The sequence below is a fragment of the Anabrus simplex genome, chromosome 5 (genome assembly GCF_040414725.1).
Source record: "Anabrus simplex isolate iqAnaSimp1 chromosome 5, ASM4041472v1, whole genome shotgun sequence".
NCBI classification, from domain to species: Eukaryota; Metazoa; Arthropoda; class Insecta; order Orthoptera; family Tettigoniidae; genus Anabrus; species Anabrus simplex.
In genome coordinates this window covers 112,206,960-112,220,599 of record NC_090269.1, presented here as the reverse complement: position 1 = coordinate 112,220,599, position 13,640 = coordinate 112,206,960, and the positions used below count along the sequence as shown (strand labels likewise).

The 13,640-nt window shown below is 39.0% G+C and overlaps 1 protein-coding gene across 1 annotated transcript in view; it reads right to left on the bottom strand.

The window, feature by feature from the left end:
• Hil (Hillarin) overlaps positions 1 to 13,640 on the bottom strand; it is a 422,790-nt gene that overhangs the window by 30,259 nt on the left and 378,891 nt on the right. Inside the window, exons 4-6 of the mRNA XM_067147077.2 lie at positions 4,783 to 5,023; positions 4,586 to 4,668; positions 2,759 to 2,902 (exon numbers count right to left, since the gene is read on the bottom strand). Coding sequence (XP_067003178.1) covers positions 2,759 to 2,902; positions 4,586 to 4,668; positions 4,783 to 5,023 — 468 coding nt within the window. The remainder of the gene's footprint in view (positions 1 to 2,758; positions 2,903 to 4,585; positions 4,669 to 4,782; positions 5,024 to 13,640) is intronic.

The following is a 13,640-nucleotide window of genomic DNA, read 5'->3' as shown; positions in this document are numbered from 1 at the left end:
TTTAAAAACATTACTAAATCTAATGAAGAATGTCACATGATGTAAGAGATAATATTAAAATATTCAGTATATAAAATATACAATGATATGATGTGTCTTTGGTTTAAAAAACAAGCGTCAATATTCTATGACATGTATATGTTACATAAAATTCTAGTGTACTGTTCGTGAGTAATAGATAATTTGGTAAAATAGAATTTCTACACGTAAAATGTTTATGGCATTCTTGAAGTACACTTTTGAAATTCAGTTCATATTTGTGAATCGTTATATACATTCATTGGTATGTTTATACTAAGCATTCTGGAACATTCTATGATATGGATGTAATAAAAATTAGTATCATATAATACACTAAAATACGATAAAATGTTCACAGTATTCTTGCGGTACGCTTTGGAATTATATTAATTTGTACATTCACAGGCATGTTTGTACCAAGCATTCTAGAATGTTCAACAATGTATATTGTTTTTCTTTTAAGTTCATATGATTAAGAATGTTGGATGATGAACATCAAAATATTATGGTGTGTCATTAGTTTTCTTGGTACTAATCTCGTTAAAAGATATTGAGTAGGTGCAGATGTTCCCTCTTTGTAGTTTTGTTGTTGGACGTGCAGTGATCTGCAAGAACAGAGAAGAAAATGAAGTATAAGAATTTTGTCAATGGAATATCTAATGAACGTGTGGAATGAGTGTTTGCTTACATAATATTGTGGACTGGTCGAATGTGTAGAGTTAGGGAGCACCTCGTGTACTGCTCCGTGTACGTCTAGGGCTTGTACTTGCGGTAACGGAGAGGGGAAGTGGAGGGGCATGAGGGGTATTGATTGGGGAAGGTGAGCTAGAGGTGGTAGAGAGGGGAAGTGGAGGTACAGTAGGGGTAGTGATTGGGGGAGGTGAGGTATGGCTGGGCATGTCTTCGGGAGGTTCCTTGATATATATTGGATTCTGTTTTTTAACTATTTTTATGTAGGTGTTTTTTAAATCGGGATGACTGTATTAAAGAGGATATACATGTCATAGAATGTTGACGCTTGTTTTTTAAACCAGAAGACACATCATATCATTGTATATTTTATATATTGTATATTTTAATATTATCACTTACATCATGTGACATTCTTCATTAGATTTAGTAATGTTTTTAAAATTATATATTAAGATAACTTTAGATCTCATGACCAGCTGACGATGACCTCTGTGAAGGTCGAAACCAGTACTGCTTAGTAATAAGATATAATAAAGTATTGATTAGGTGGACGGTACCCATTCTTTGTGATTGTAAATACAAAGTATCAATACGGACATGAAACTGATAGATTACAACACTAAAGGTGAATATCGCACAACAATTTTCCGCTGGTACAAAGAGTTCCAGAGAGGAAATTTTGGGGTTGAAGATGATCCTCGTTCTGGGCGACCATCTGAATCAGTGACTGAGGAAAACATTGAAGCTGTGGGGAAAATGTTGCAGCAAGAGAGACGATTGACAAATCGGCAGGTAGAAGAGACCCTCCACATCCCTGCACCAGCTATGCATTCAATTCTACATGACCATCTCCATGTTAGAAAAGTTTGTTCCCTTTGGGTGCCCCCATTCACTTTCAGAGGAACAAAGGGCACATTGAGTGAAATGGTGCTGAGAAATGCTAAAAGAGTTTGAAAATGGGACTTTGTGTGACGTCAATAGCATCGTTACAGGTAATGAAACTTTGCTTTATTATTACGATGTCCCAACAAAATCCCAGAACAAGGTGTGGCTATTTGAAGATGAGGGTACTCCTGTGACTGTGCAAAAGTCAAGGTCGGTGAAGAAAAGGATTATTGCAGTATTCTTCACTAAACGGGGCATGCTGACTCGGGTTGTGCTAGAAACACAAAGGACAGTTACTGCGAAGTGGTACAGTGAGACTTGTCTGCCTCAGGTCATCCAGACTCTCAAGCAGCTCCGTCCAAGGTCATGGCTCAACACTTGGCTCTTGCATCACGACAATGCTTCAGCACATCGTGCTAATATAACAATGGATTTTCTTGCCAGATCAGGGTTGACTCTGCTTGATCACCCTCCATACAGTCCTGATCTTGCCCCATGTGACTTCGCACTCTTCCCAGAAGTGAAGCTGAAGCTGAAAGGGCGGCGTTTTGCATCCAACGAGGAGCTTCTGGCAGCATGGGATCAAGAGTGTGAAAATGTAACCGAAGAAAAGTGGCAGAGTTGGTTCAGTGACTGGTTTCGATGCATGGAGAAGTGTATTGAGTGTGGTGGAAATTATTTTGAAAAAGTCTAAAGCATTCACTCACATTGCAAAACTTTCCTAGTGCCCTTTGTACTCGGATAGGAGCATCAGTCAACGACGAAACAACTCTTGTGGGACAAAATTTCCAGCACCTCGGTGTCTCCGAAAATGGTAAAAATAGTTGGTGGGATATAAAACCAATAACATTACAATATTACAAACACAACTAATAATAGAAGAACATGTCTGCTCTTCGGAGGCAAAACCATTCTGATTGTCTATGGCAGGAATGGTAAGATTTGTTTCAGACACTGTTACTTTAACGACATGCTCATGGCTTCTATGTGTGCGGTCTTCAAACTTTTGGATCCTACCTCTTATTGCACATATATACACAACTTACGAACATCAGTTTTTAAAAATATTGAGTGAAGACATTTTATAAAGGAATTTTACATTTTAAACTGAATTTTCATAAATCAATTAACAAAATAAGAAATAAGTGACCACATTTACCTGCAAAGTCGTTTGAAGAGTACATGATAGCTTTCTGTACCATGTTTGATGCCTCTCAGCAATCCCATAGGGGTATCTCCTCGCAGGTTTTCGTCAAACTGCATTGTGTTGAGATTCTTGACAGTGATCCATCGGAATATTGTTCTGTAAAGGAACCAATGTGTATAAGTAGAAATCAGAATATGAAGTAAGAAATTAATGAATACCGGTAATATGACAGATTGAAACGTTTTTGTTACATATCTCCAATAGCATATTTCTTAATCCTGTAGCATGCTTATATATGCTAAACATGCTTTATTTATGTCTGGGTTTTGGAACTACATCATGGACAATTCTGAACATGGAATATTGTTTCAGTTCTGAACTGTCTGGAGATTGTGAAGAAGATAAGTGTATTAATTCCAGCTTGTTCACCTCTGTAGTGTAATGATTAGCATTATTAGCTGCCATCCTCAGGGGCCCAGGTTCAATTCCTGGTACTGTCAGAAATTTAAGATTGGAAGGAGGGCTAGTAGGTGTTTAAAATGGTACCTAGAGCTCGCCTTCATTGGGAATGTGCCTGAAAAAAGCTGCATCACCTAGGGCTAAGGATCTGAATCTACTTTTGCTTGACTGGTGGCAGTGATCGTTAAAGCATCATGTCTTTATAGTCTGACACTATGGTTACCCATCTTGACTCTCGCTGGTAGGAAAAATTTTCATCATCAGAATATTGGCAAGTACGGTAAGAGAGGTGGTGGTATACAATTTCTAACAACTAGATTGCACGCCAAAAACTTGAGTTCAATTCCAAACCTGTGTAACAGTGTTCATATGGAGTGATGGCATATGGCACTGTTGGTGGTGATGGTTAAACCTTGAGCAAACCTCCTGATGTTATTCAACAGCGGTAAGCTATGTACCAACATTGTCTTTCACCGTTTCCTCGTAATTACCATTATCAGACCACGCAGGTCGCCCATGGGAATCAACTAGAAAGACCTGCACCAGGCCTCTCCAGAGGCCACATAACATCATCGTCATCATCATAGCTTTTCAAATGGAAGCATTGGGAATAATGTTTACGTTTTCTTTACTGTTTGATCAGCAAAGTTCTTCATAATTATGTTCCATACATTGGTGTATTCCTTTTCTATGTTATCATTTTCTATTAAATGTCACTAATTTCATCAATACAATACAGTACGTATAATTTTCCATGATCTATCCTCAAGTAAATCTGTGCTGTGATCTCAGTTTTCCTCGTGCTCAGTAGCTAGCATTTGTTGCACATCATCTATCAGATGTGATAAATCTTACAGGGCTCTCAGTTCCTAATTTTGGACAATTCCCTTAGAAGAGTTGTGTCAAAGTACACGCAGATTGGATTGTCTGAGAGAAAGTAGAGTTTTGCTGCTGGAAAAGTTATTGTTTCCAAGCGCTTTCCCTTCTGATCAAACCTCTTTCTTAATGTTAACAGGGAATAGTTGCCTAGTTGTACCTCTCCTTAAAATAATAATCACCACTATTACCCCATCTCTCCCATTGTTTTTCATTAGCATCATGAGATCATCAAGAATCACGGCAATATGCTTTCTTATCTGGAATATAATTCTCTGACTCCCCTATCTTGGCCTACAATTATCATTCTAATGGTTCACGTACCAGTATACTGTCTTCTATGACAGCAGCATCATAATGAGCAGAAAACTGATCTTTTTGTGCAAAGCAGTTCCTATTCCCTTTCCAGCCCATATAATGTGTAGTTTTCTTGTACTGATAATTCTATAATTTGTTATATTTCTGATATTCAACAATAATATGGCAAAGCATTTTAGGTCTTACCTTGCCTTTTCAATGTCAGATCCACAACGGCCCACTAACTTTCTGACTAAATCTGTGAAAGTTTTCTGATCCTCTTGAGCCACCTGTAAGCAGAGTCAAATTTAAATAATATTACAACACTTTTTTTTTTTTCATAAACAAGAAAACTAGTTTGTGGTTGGTAATTGAAATTTGATCTGAAAAATACTACAACTTACCGAAATTGCAATTTGATCAATATCAGCAAACTCAATGGGATCATTGTATACTTCAAACTTGGAGAGGGCTGGTGGTGCAGGTATAGGGGCTTGACTAGGGTATGGGAGAAGTACATCTTCTGTATACCCATCTATATCATCCAGATAGAGAGATTCAGCCATCATATATTCACTACGCTTTTCATTGATGAGTTCCAACATCTCTCGACTTTGTTTTTCTACAAGTGCTGCTGTTGCTGCCCTGTAAACACATCATTTATTTCAATTAAACTGTTGAGAAAAGAAGGAAATGAAAATTGTTTATTACAGATTGTTTGTCAACCTTTCAGCAACAATACTGGTCTCAGACTGGAATATGTATGTAGTGCAATATGTAACATATATTTAAAACAAGGATATTATAATACTAGTAATTTATTATAAAGTAGATTAATTGCCAACAGATTCCTAGGTTTTCAAGAAAAGAACAAAAGCAAACCAGTTCTCCCCATCTATAGTATGCGAACCTTTTCTTGAGCCCTAGTTCCCATTCAACACTATGGAGCTCAGGGCTATAGTTACATTAGTTACATTAGCATATCTCTCCTTTGTACTTCACAAATTTTTACTATTACAAACAAGATCGAAAGTTGAAATACTTATGACAAGACAATATTTCACCCTAAAGTAATGTTTTGTTGGATACTAGAGCAGTTGCAAAGAACCTCATTGATCGAAGCAGGTTAATTGTGCTGATTCTGGTCTTGATCACCACTGCGTTAAATGAACTGTTCATAAATGTACAAACTTCATGAGGCAGTTTGTGACGTTCACCTGATTTTCTGAGGATAAAGAAGATATGATCAATATTTCCTGTTATACATACAAAATGTACAGAATAAATCAATAAGTGATGTTAAGTTACCCACCTCTTGCTCATACAACCTGTTGTACTTGTCTGAACACTGAATGTATTACAGTAAGGTTTCTACTGTGTGCCATGGAATAAGTTTCCACCCATCAATCACCTGTCTTCAAAGTCCATCAACAGTAACAGGCTAACATGGTCATAATGTTGCAGACATTTCCAATCGGTGACAGCTTTGGAGACCTAGTGGAAGTGAATGAAGGTGCATGTGGTCTTATATCATGTTGCCAAAATATGAAACGTCAGCTGACTTGTGAAAAAGGAAGCCTTACTTGTCTCAGAACATGGATGGCATGAATTAGTCAATACTTGTAATGATGGTACATACACACATTAGAGTTAATAATAATAATAATTTAATGTGGCAACTCGCAAGTTACTTTTTCCAGAGACAAGCATTTTGACTTGCCAATGTTAATTTGCAGACACGAGGCTGGGGTATTAGGGCACTTTCAAATATCACCGGTCTAAGTTGAGACCGAACCCACCAACCTGGACTCAGACAGCTAGCGCTCCAAGTCCTACTGTCTGAACCACTCAGCCTGTCAATATAGCCTACATGCATACATATGCTGCCAGCATCATGAGCTCCTATGATTCTACCTCACTAACCTCGTCATTGTTGTGTCAAATCTACGAACCTATGCATTATTATTTTTAAGACAACTGGTGCTATATTTTTAGGTTTAGGTTATAAGTTAATGTTTACGGGTAATGTTTTTAATTAAGTCATGCCTAATTTTGTAATATTTGTGTACACTTTATGCATTGTTTTTGTAACCTTGCCATTGTATGTTTTTTCTTATTATATGGCTGATGATGATGCACACCAGCATTGAAATCGGTCCTAAGAATAATAAAATGTTATAAATTAATTTATAACATTGTATGGTATTGAATAGGTGGACCTTTCTTGTTCCCATTAGATTATTTAATGCCAAACAAAAGCTAAAGGTTTCCACCTATTCAATGTTATTTATTGTAACCTTAAAAAAATTACATATATTTGATTAAACTAGTTTTGGTCTTGCTAGAGACCATCAAGTAGGCTATTTTCTTTGCCTGGTTGGCATTATAATTATAAGTAATAAATTTCATATTATTCCGTAGTGAAGAGCGATGTAAGGTAAAACAAAATCTAAAGGTTTCCACCTATTTATAACACCAACCAGGCAAAGAAAATAGCCTACTTGATGGTCTCTAGCAAGACCGAAACTAGTTTCATCAAATATATGTATCTTTTTAAAGGTTACAATAAATAGTACCAGTACTGAATAGGTTTTGTTTTACATTATATTGCCCTTCAATACAGAATAATATGAAATTTATTACCTATTATTATGCATTATTTATTGTCTGTATTGGGTCTTGGTGTAATTTCTTCTCATGAATTTACTTCTCATGAACTCTTTGTCCAAGATAACGGGAATATCATGCTTCATCCAATCAATTGGTTGCTCATTTCGCCTCCTTTGCTGAATGGTCTATGTCGTAGCCTTCGTTTGAGAGGGTCTCGTATTCGATTCCCGGCTGAGTCTGGGATTTTTACTGCGTCTGGTTAATACCTCTCGCTCTTCATATACACCACAGAAGCACGCAACACTGAATACATTCCTCCGTACAGGGTTGGCGCCAGGAAGGGCATCCAGTCGTAAAACAGGGCAACATATGCGATACCGTTCAATACCACAACCCCATCAGGGTGGGGGGGAAAAGAAGAAGAAGAAGAAGAATTGATTGCTAACTTGTCAGATATCCCTTTATCAGTATTACACTCCTACCGTTATTCCCACCAGTTCGGTTAAGAAATGCAGATTAACTGAAACAACTGCAGACTGGAGAAAATATTCATTGTGAGTTCTGCTATGAGGTCTGTAACCTGTTCATGAAGGGGAGAACGTGAGGAAAAAAATTAATGAATTTTTGAAGTTCATAGGACTTCCTCATCGGCTTTCATTTGTAGAACTAGCATTTTATGCTACACCTAGTCAAAGCAAGATGGTTCATGAGCTTCGCATGTAGCTATACTGTACTTTCTGCAGTGAAAAATGTTTTAACTCTATATATTAGTTACGAATAGAAGATTAATTAATCTTTTTTCGCTACTGATCAGCATACCTATCCAGTAATCAAATAACGTTACCGGTACAGTACGGTAATGCAACTTGCCTTCAATGCCACGGGTCTATTTTTAAAATGACCAGCTCTAAACACATTACGCTCTTTCAACTCTGCGAAATTATCTGGTTTTTTCTTTTTTCTTTCTTTTCAGTCGGGGTATTTATAAAGGCGGAATGATTTACATTCCTCTATTCATTGTTAGTCAGACTGGAAATTAAATTACTCTTGTGAGGAAAAATTCCTCAGTCACCACCCATTCCAAACCTTACGGATATAATCTGAAATACTAGCATGCATAACATTAGAATGCTTCAACAATACAAACGAACGAGTATCCTAATCAAAGCCTCAAATTCCCCATCTAAAAACCAGGACGTGACCCTACGTCTTAAAAGTACCGAGGAACAGGTTCTCATTGATTTCGGTCCAGTACGCACTTGCTGTGTCTCTCTTCAAACGTTAAAGTAGGCTATCTGTGTATAAGAAAAACAAGTGTTCGGTTGCTCATTAAAACAAGGTAGCTACAATATCTCTATAGGCAGTTGTTTCACGCATTCATTCAGTTAACATACTAGGTATGCTTTTTTTTGTCGGTACGCTTGAAAGAGAGAAATCTTAAAACCGGTTCCCTTCCTATCTCCGCAGCCATTAATACGTCACCCTAGATGGCTATTCTTTTCAGTTTCGTCTTTTCATTTTCCTTAGTGAGAATGTCTCTGCTTGAATTTATGACTTCCAAATTATAGCGTTCACCTGTTCCTGTAGGTACTGTTAGGTTCCAGATCTATAAATCATGTTGTTAAGTGGCACAACTGCTGGGTTATGCAAAGAGAAAAACACAATTTTGTCACTAGAGAAAAGCTTCACTATTCGAGCCGATCGTTGAATGAACGACGGAGGTACAATTCACCGCATAAAAATTCGCCCGCAAAGTATATTTAATTTTATACATTCTCGAAATGCGAGGATATTCTTAAACTGTGGATAGCCGTTGTCCGAAAAGATGATACTTGGAATCCTTCCACCTGCACAATATGTTCATCCTATTTCAAAGGTGAGGATTTTGAAAGAAAGTCATCTTCTGCGACGGTCAATTTTTGTGCGGTTGAATATACACCCGTTCGCCTGTGACGAAGTGTCGTCCAGGTTGATTTATCTATTTATTTACTGTATGTATTTATTTACTTATGGTTCAACAAGTATTTCCGCCCACTTACAGAACATTTCCATTTCTTATTTCTAATGTTATAAGTAATATACAATAAAAATTAAAATATCCACGAAAAAATCACTTCGCGTGGCTTCCAAGCCATGTTGGGATTGCGGGAAATGTACTTGTGGATAAAGCTGCAAAGGAAGCGGTACTTTTACCTCCAAAACCTATGAATGTACCTGCTCCTGCTAAATATATTTGTCCCCAGCTACGTCGAACCATCTTGGCCTCCGGAATCGGAGTGGTTAGCTATCCGAACTCCCAACAAGCTGAGAGCAATTAAGAAGGCAACCACCGTGTGGCGGTCCTCTTTCTGGCCCTCACGAAGAGAGGCCATAGTACTGTGAAGGCTGAGGTTAGGTCACGGACGATCTACGCACTCTTCTAAAGAGGGCAGACGCCCCCCAGTGTGCTCTTACGGTGCCGACTTCACCGTGGTTCACATCCTCACAGCGTGCGCCGATTTCTCTGACCTAAGACGGAGCCTCGGCCTGCAGGTAACACTCGAATGCATATTAGCCTATGACGCGACTACTGCTGATCTCGTAATCCGCTTTATGTGCGACAGTGGATTATTCAAGGGTGAGTAAACTGCAAGTGTCCTGTTACTCAGGAATCTCACGTTCCCTTTTGATTCGTCAGTGAACTTTTCGGCTTAATACAATACTTTTTTGTTTTACTTTGTACTTCGTTTCGACATTCCTTCGTTGAATAAACAATTTTATCTTAATTTTTTTCCACTTAATTTGTTCAGAGAGGATGATACCTAGTTGTACTTCCTCTTAAAACAAAAATCACCACCACCACTTTCCACGAAGTTCCAGCCTTTATTCCGGACTGCGATATTAAAACAGGCAGTTAATCTTTATTTTGTGTAAAACTGTTTGAGGTTCAAGTTGCGCAGAGAAAACGACAAGCTCAACAATAATACTAAGAAATCAAAGTTGTGCAGTTTAAACCCCTCTGTACCGGGCGGTACACCTCTACACCGTTTATTTAAAAGTTGCGCCAGTTGAAACTCCTCTTCTGGAGGAAGGTTGAACTTTATCTATTCTATTAATTCTCTACTTTCTCAGAAGATGTCACCACGTGGAAAATTTTGAGTTTTTGAACTGTGTCACTTTTGATGTGTTTTTGTTTCGCTTGAAGTAAGAAGTGTGAACTTTCTCTTCTAGAGGACACTACTGAAGATCAACAATAGCGCACCCTAGTGCGGAGTCAAAGAACTATTTTGTTGGAGAAATTTTTATTTCAAAAGTTTGTTTCTTGTTAAATTTCTTTCTGTTATTGTTTAAGTTGGCTGTATACCCCTCTTTTCCCCCTTGTTTTAGATTTATCCAATCCCGAATTTCTTTTAGTAATTTCTGACCAATCTGGTGTATCTTCCCCCAACTTGTATCTGTTGCGGGGTCCTATCCAATAAAAACATTGTGGGCGGGTGTTTTCATTCCCCTAACGCCTAGAAACTTCCGCGAGAGTATATAAACTGCTGATTTTGGGGTCTCCGGGCCACTTCTGTTCCATCTTTCAGTGTATTAAGTACATAGCAGGAGGCGGGAAGCGCCTCTTTCTTCTTCAGCCGTTCAACACCAGGTAATGGCCTATTAATAACTTCTTTTCTTGCTAGGTCGGCAGTTTAACACTCGCGGCGGGTTCGAAGCATTTCCATCATGTAACCTTTTCCTAAAATGTAATTACTCTTTTCATCTTTTTCTTGTAAAGCTACATATTGGGATAGAGAGTGCTAACCCTCTCGAGCTCCCACTCACATTTGTTTTGAGGTGAACTTATTTTCTCAAACTATTCTTCGTTTATGTAATGTAAAGTGTTCTTCTCTAAGTCACCTCTGTAGTATGGGATTAGCCCTTGCGTTAGCGGCCCAGAGCCAGATTAGGTTTTAAAAACAAAGTGTATTAGGAGTGCAAGATCGCCTCCTCTCAAATTGTTATTTTAGAGGTCATGTAATCAACCTTCTTTTCATGTAATAGACCTCCGTAGGTTGGGTATTTTACCCCTGTGAATACGTCCTTAGAGGACAGCTTGAAGGTAGAGTTTGGTGTGGCCTTGTGATAGGCTTACAATTTTGAGAGCGGATCGCTCTTTGAAATTTGTTTCTGTATGCCTCGTGCAGGCTTTATGTGTAATGTTTGGAGCCAGTGCTCCTGGGCATGAATGGGGTTTTCTGCCCCTTGGCTAATTTTTTTTTTGGAGTAAGGCGGGGCTGATTGCCCAAGAGTTATGAAGTAAGGGCACTGAGCCCGAATCCAGTAATATTGTACCTACTTTTTTGCTACTCTGTACCTGTTATGATTGTTATCTCTTGTTTTTGAAAAGAAAATATAACCTAGTTAAATTTTAAATTAATTTTACATTGCACGTTAATTTCGTAGCTTGAAACCCATTCACACCCGCACCTTCTTTCACCTCTACCTACCACGGATAATCTCCGTAACAAGTGGTAGCAGAGCGTGGCTGAATGGGTCTCAATTTAGCCCCTTTTGACGGCTAAACATTGCTTTGATTCGAACTCTAATAATTTTCTCAGTTGCTGGAATTTTTTGAGTTTTTCAAAATTGTTCTGTCATCATGCCCGGCCCTTGCGATGTTCTCCTCCTTAACTACTTGCGCAAAGAGGAGTTGATATACGAGTTAACTATCAGAAATGTGCAATCTGGAGGCACGGTTGCAATCGACACCAACAAGCTTAGAGAGTCCCTTGATTTGCCCATTTCCATCCCCAATTTGGGAGAGAAAGAAATTGATGACTCTCTTTCCACGATCGTCGAGAATATTACTGGGCTAGCATCTGTAGTCAGCTTTTTTGATGAAAACGATCCGTCTCCCAATCAAATTAAGCGTGTGCAAGGCAGGCTGTATCACTTTGCAAATAGAGTTAATGATCTGTTGTCTCTAAAGGTGAATGACGTTCAGAGGAAGGACGCTAATACGCTCCTTGAAACTATTTCTGAATTGTCTAATAAGGTCACTCAATTGCTAACCGGCGAAGTTCCTCCCAAAACTGATCAACCCGCCACGGTGAATGTAGGTAACGAGGAAGAGCCTTCTCAGGGAGAAGTCAATAGGATAACCGTTGCTGCTCAAACTATCTCTGCCCCATCGAACAACGAATCTGAACGCCGTGCGTCATTGGGTAACATCCGCTCTGAATTAACTTCTTTGCCATTGAAACCTTTAACGACTATGTCACCTGGGTTCAGTAGCTTGCCTCATCCATTGGCAATGTTGCTTAGAGGTATCTCTAAGTTTTCCGTCAACACCACCAGTGATGTAATTTCATTTTTAAGATTTCTAGTGGAATTTCAGGATCATACTCTTGTTTTTTCTCTTTCGCCATGTCAAATTTTGCAAATTATCTATCCGTATGCTATTGGTATTCTCTCTGATAAAATCGTAAGAGCCATTGCCGAGCAATCATCTATTGAGGATTTCCATGCCCATTTGCTAGCTAACTTCATCCCGGCTAGGGCCAGGTCCTCCCTGATTCAGAAGTACTATTACCGTGTACAGCGCTTGGATGAAAACTTGGCTGATTTCATTCAAGATATCAAATTCTACACTAGGGTGTTTGCTCTGCACTTTCCTGAAGATCAGATTGTGCAGGCTATTGTAGAAGGTATTTCGCCATCCTACAGGTCATATTTGTGTTTCGCGGCGTGTCCGCAAACCTTCTCTGAACTTGAAGCATTGGCCGTCTCAGCGGAAGGAGTTAGATACGCCGATTCTTTGCGTGTCGCGAAAGAACCCCCGCCTTCCTTTAGTAACACTCGGCCTCCACCTCGCCGACCAGTCAATCCCCGTAAATGTTATGCTTGCGGGTCGCCTGACCATCTGCGGAATAAGTGTCCTCTGATCAAGTCAAGTGGGACAAGGAATGGAGCAGGGTCATCACAAGGCTGTTTTAAGTGTGGGGCCTTCTCACATATCGCCAAGAATTGCCCAAACTCAAATAGCACCCCCTCCTGCTCAACTTCTGGTGCAAATTCCAGCTATACCAATAATAAAAAGTGACTAGTGGCGTCGGCTGAGCCGACTAATCCATCTTCCCGAGACTTAGCCCCTAGTAAACAGGTTGTAAATGCAGAGAACGACCAGCCTTCAAATTCATCTTTTGAATGCCCTAAAGAGTGTCTTAGGATTGCGGCGGATACCCCCGCACCTGTTCCTTTTCTTAAGATTGAGTTAAATAACGAGCCTATAACAGCTCTCTTAGATTCAGGCAGTGTTTGTTCCATTATTTCGGCTGATTGGTATTCTAAATTGAAATCTGTTTGTAAACTCCCTGACTATGACTCATCTCCTGTTAAATATGTTTCGGCTAATTCATCTCCATTAGAAATTCTAGGTTCCTTACATGTCAAAATTCGGGTTTTTAAATTTACATGGAAGATCAAATTGTTTGTGGCCAAGCGTTTGTCTTGCCCCATCATATTGGGAGCGGACTTCATTTCTCACACTGGTCTTGTGCTCGATCTCCAGAGTAGGTCGTGCACATTCAAATTTGCGTCCAATTGTAGAATTCCCTTGTTAAAGTGTAATTCTGTATCATGTTCATCTATTTCGCCTACCCAGGATGAGATGTTGTTAGACCTTAGACAT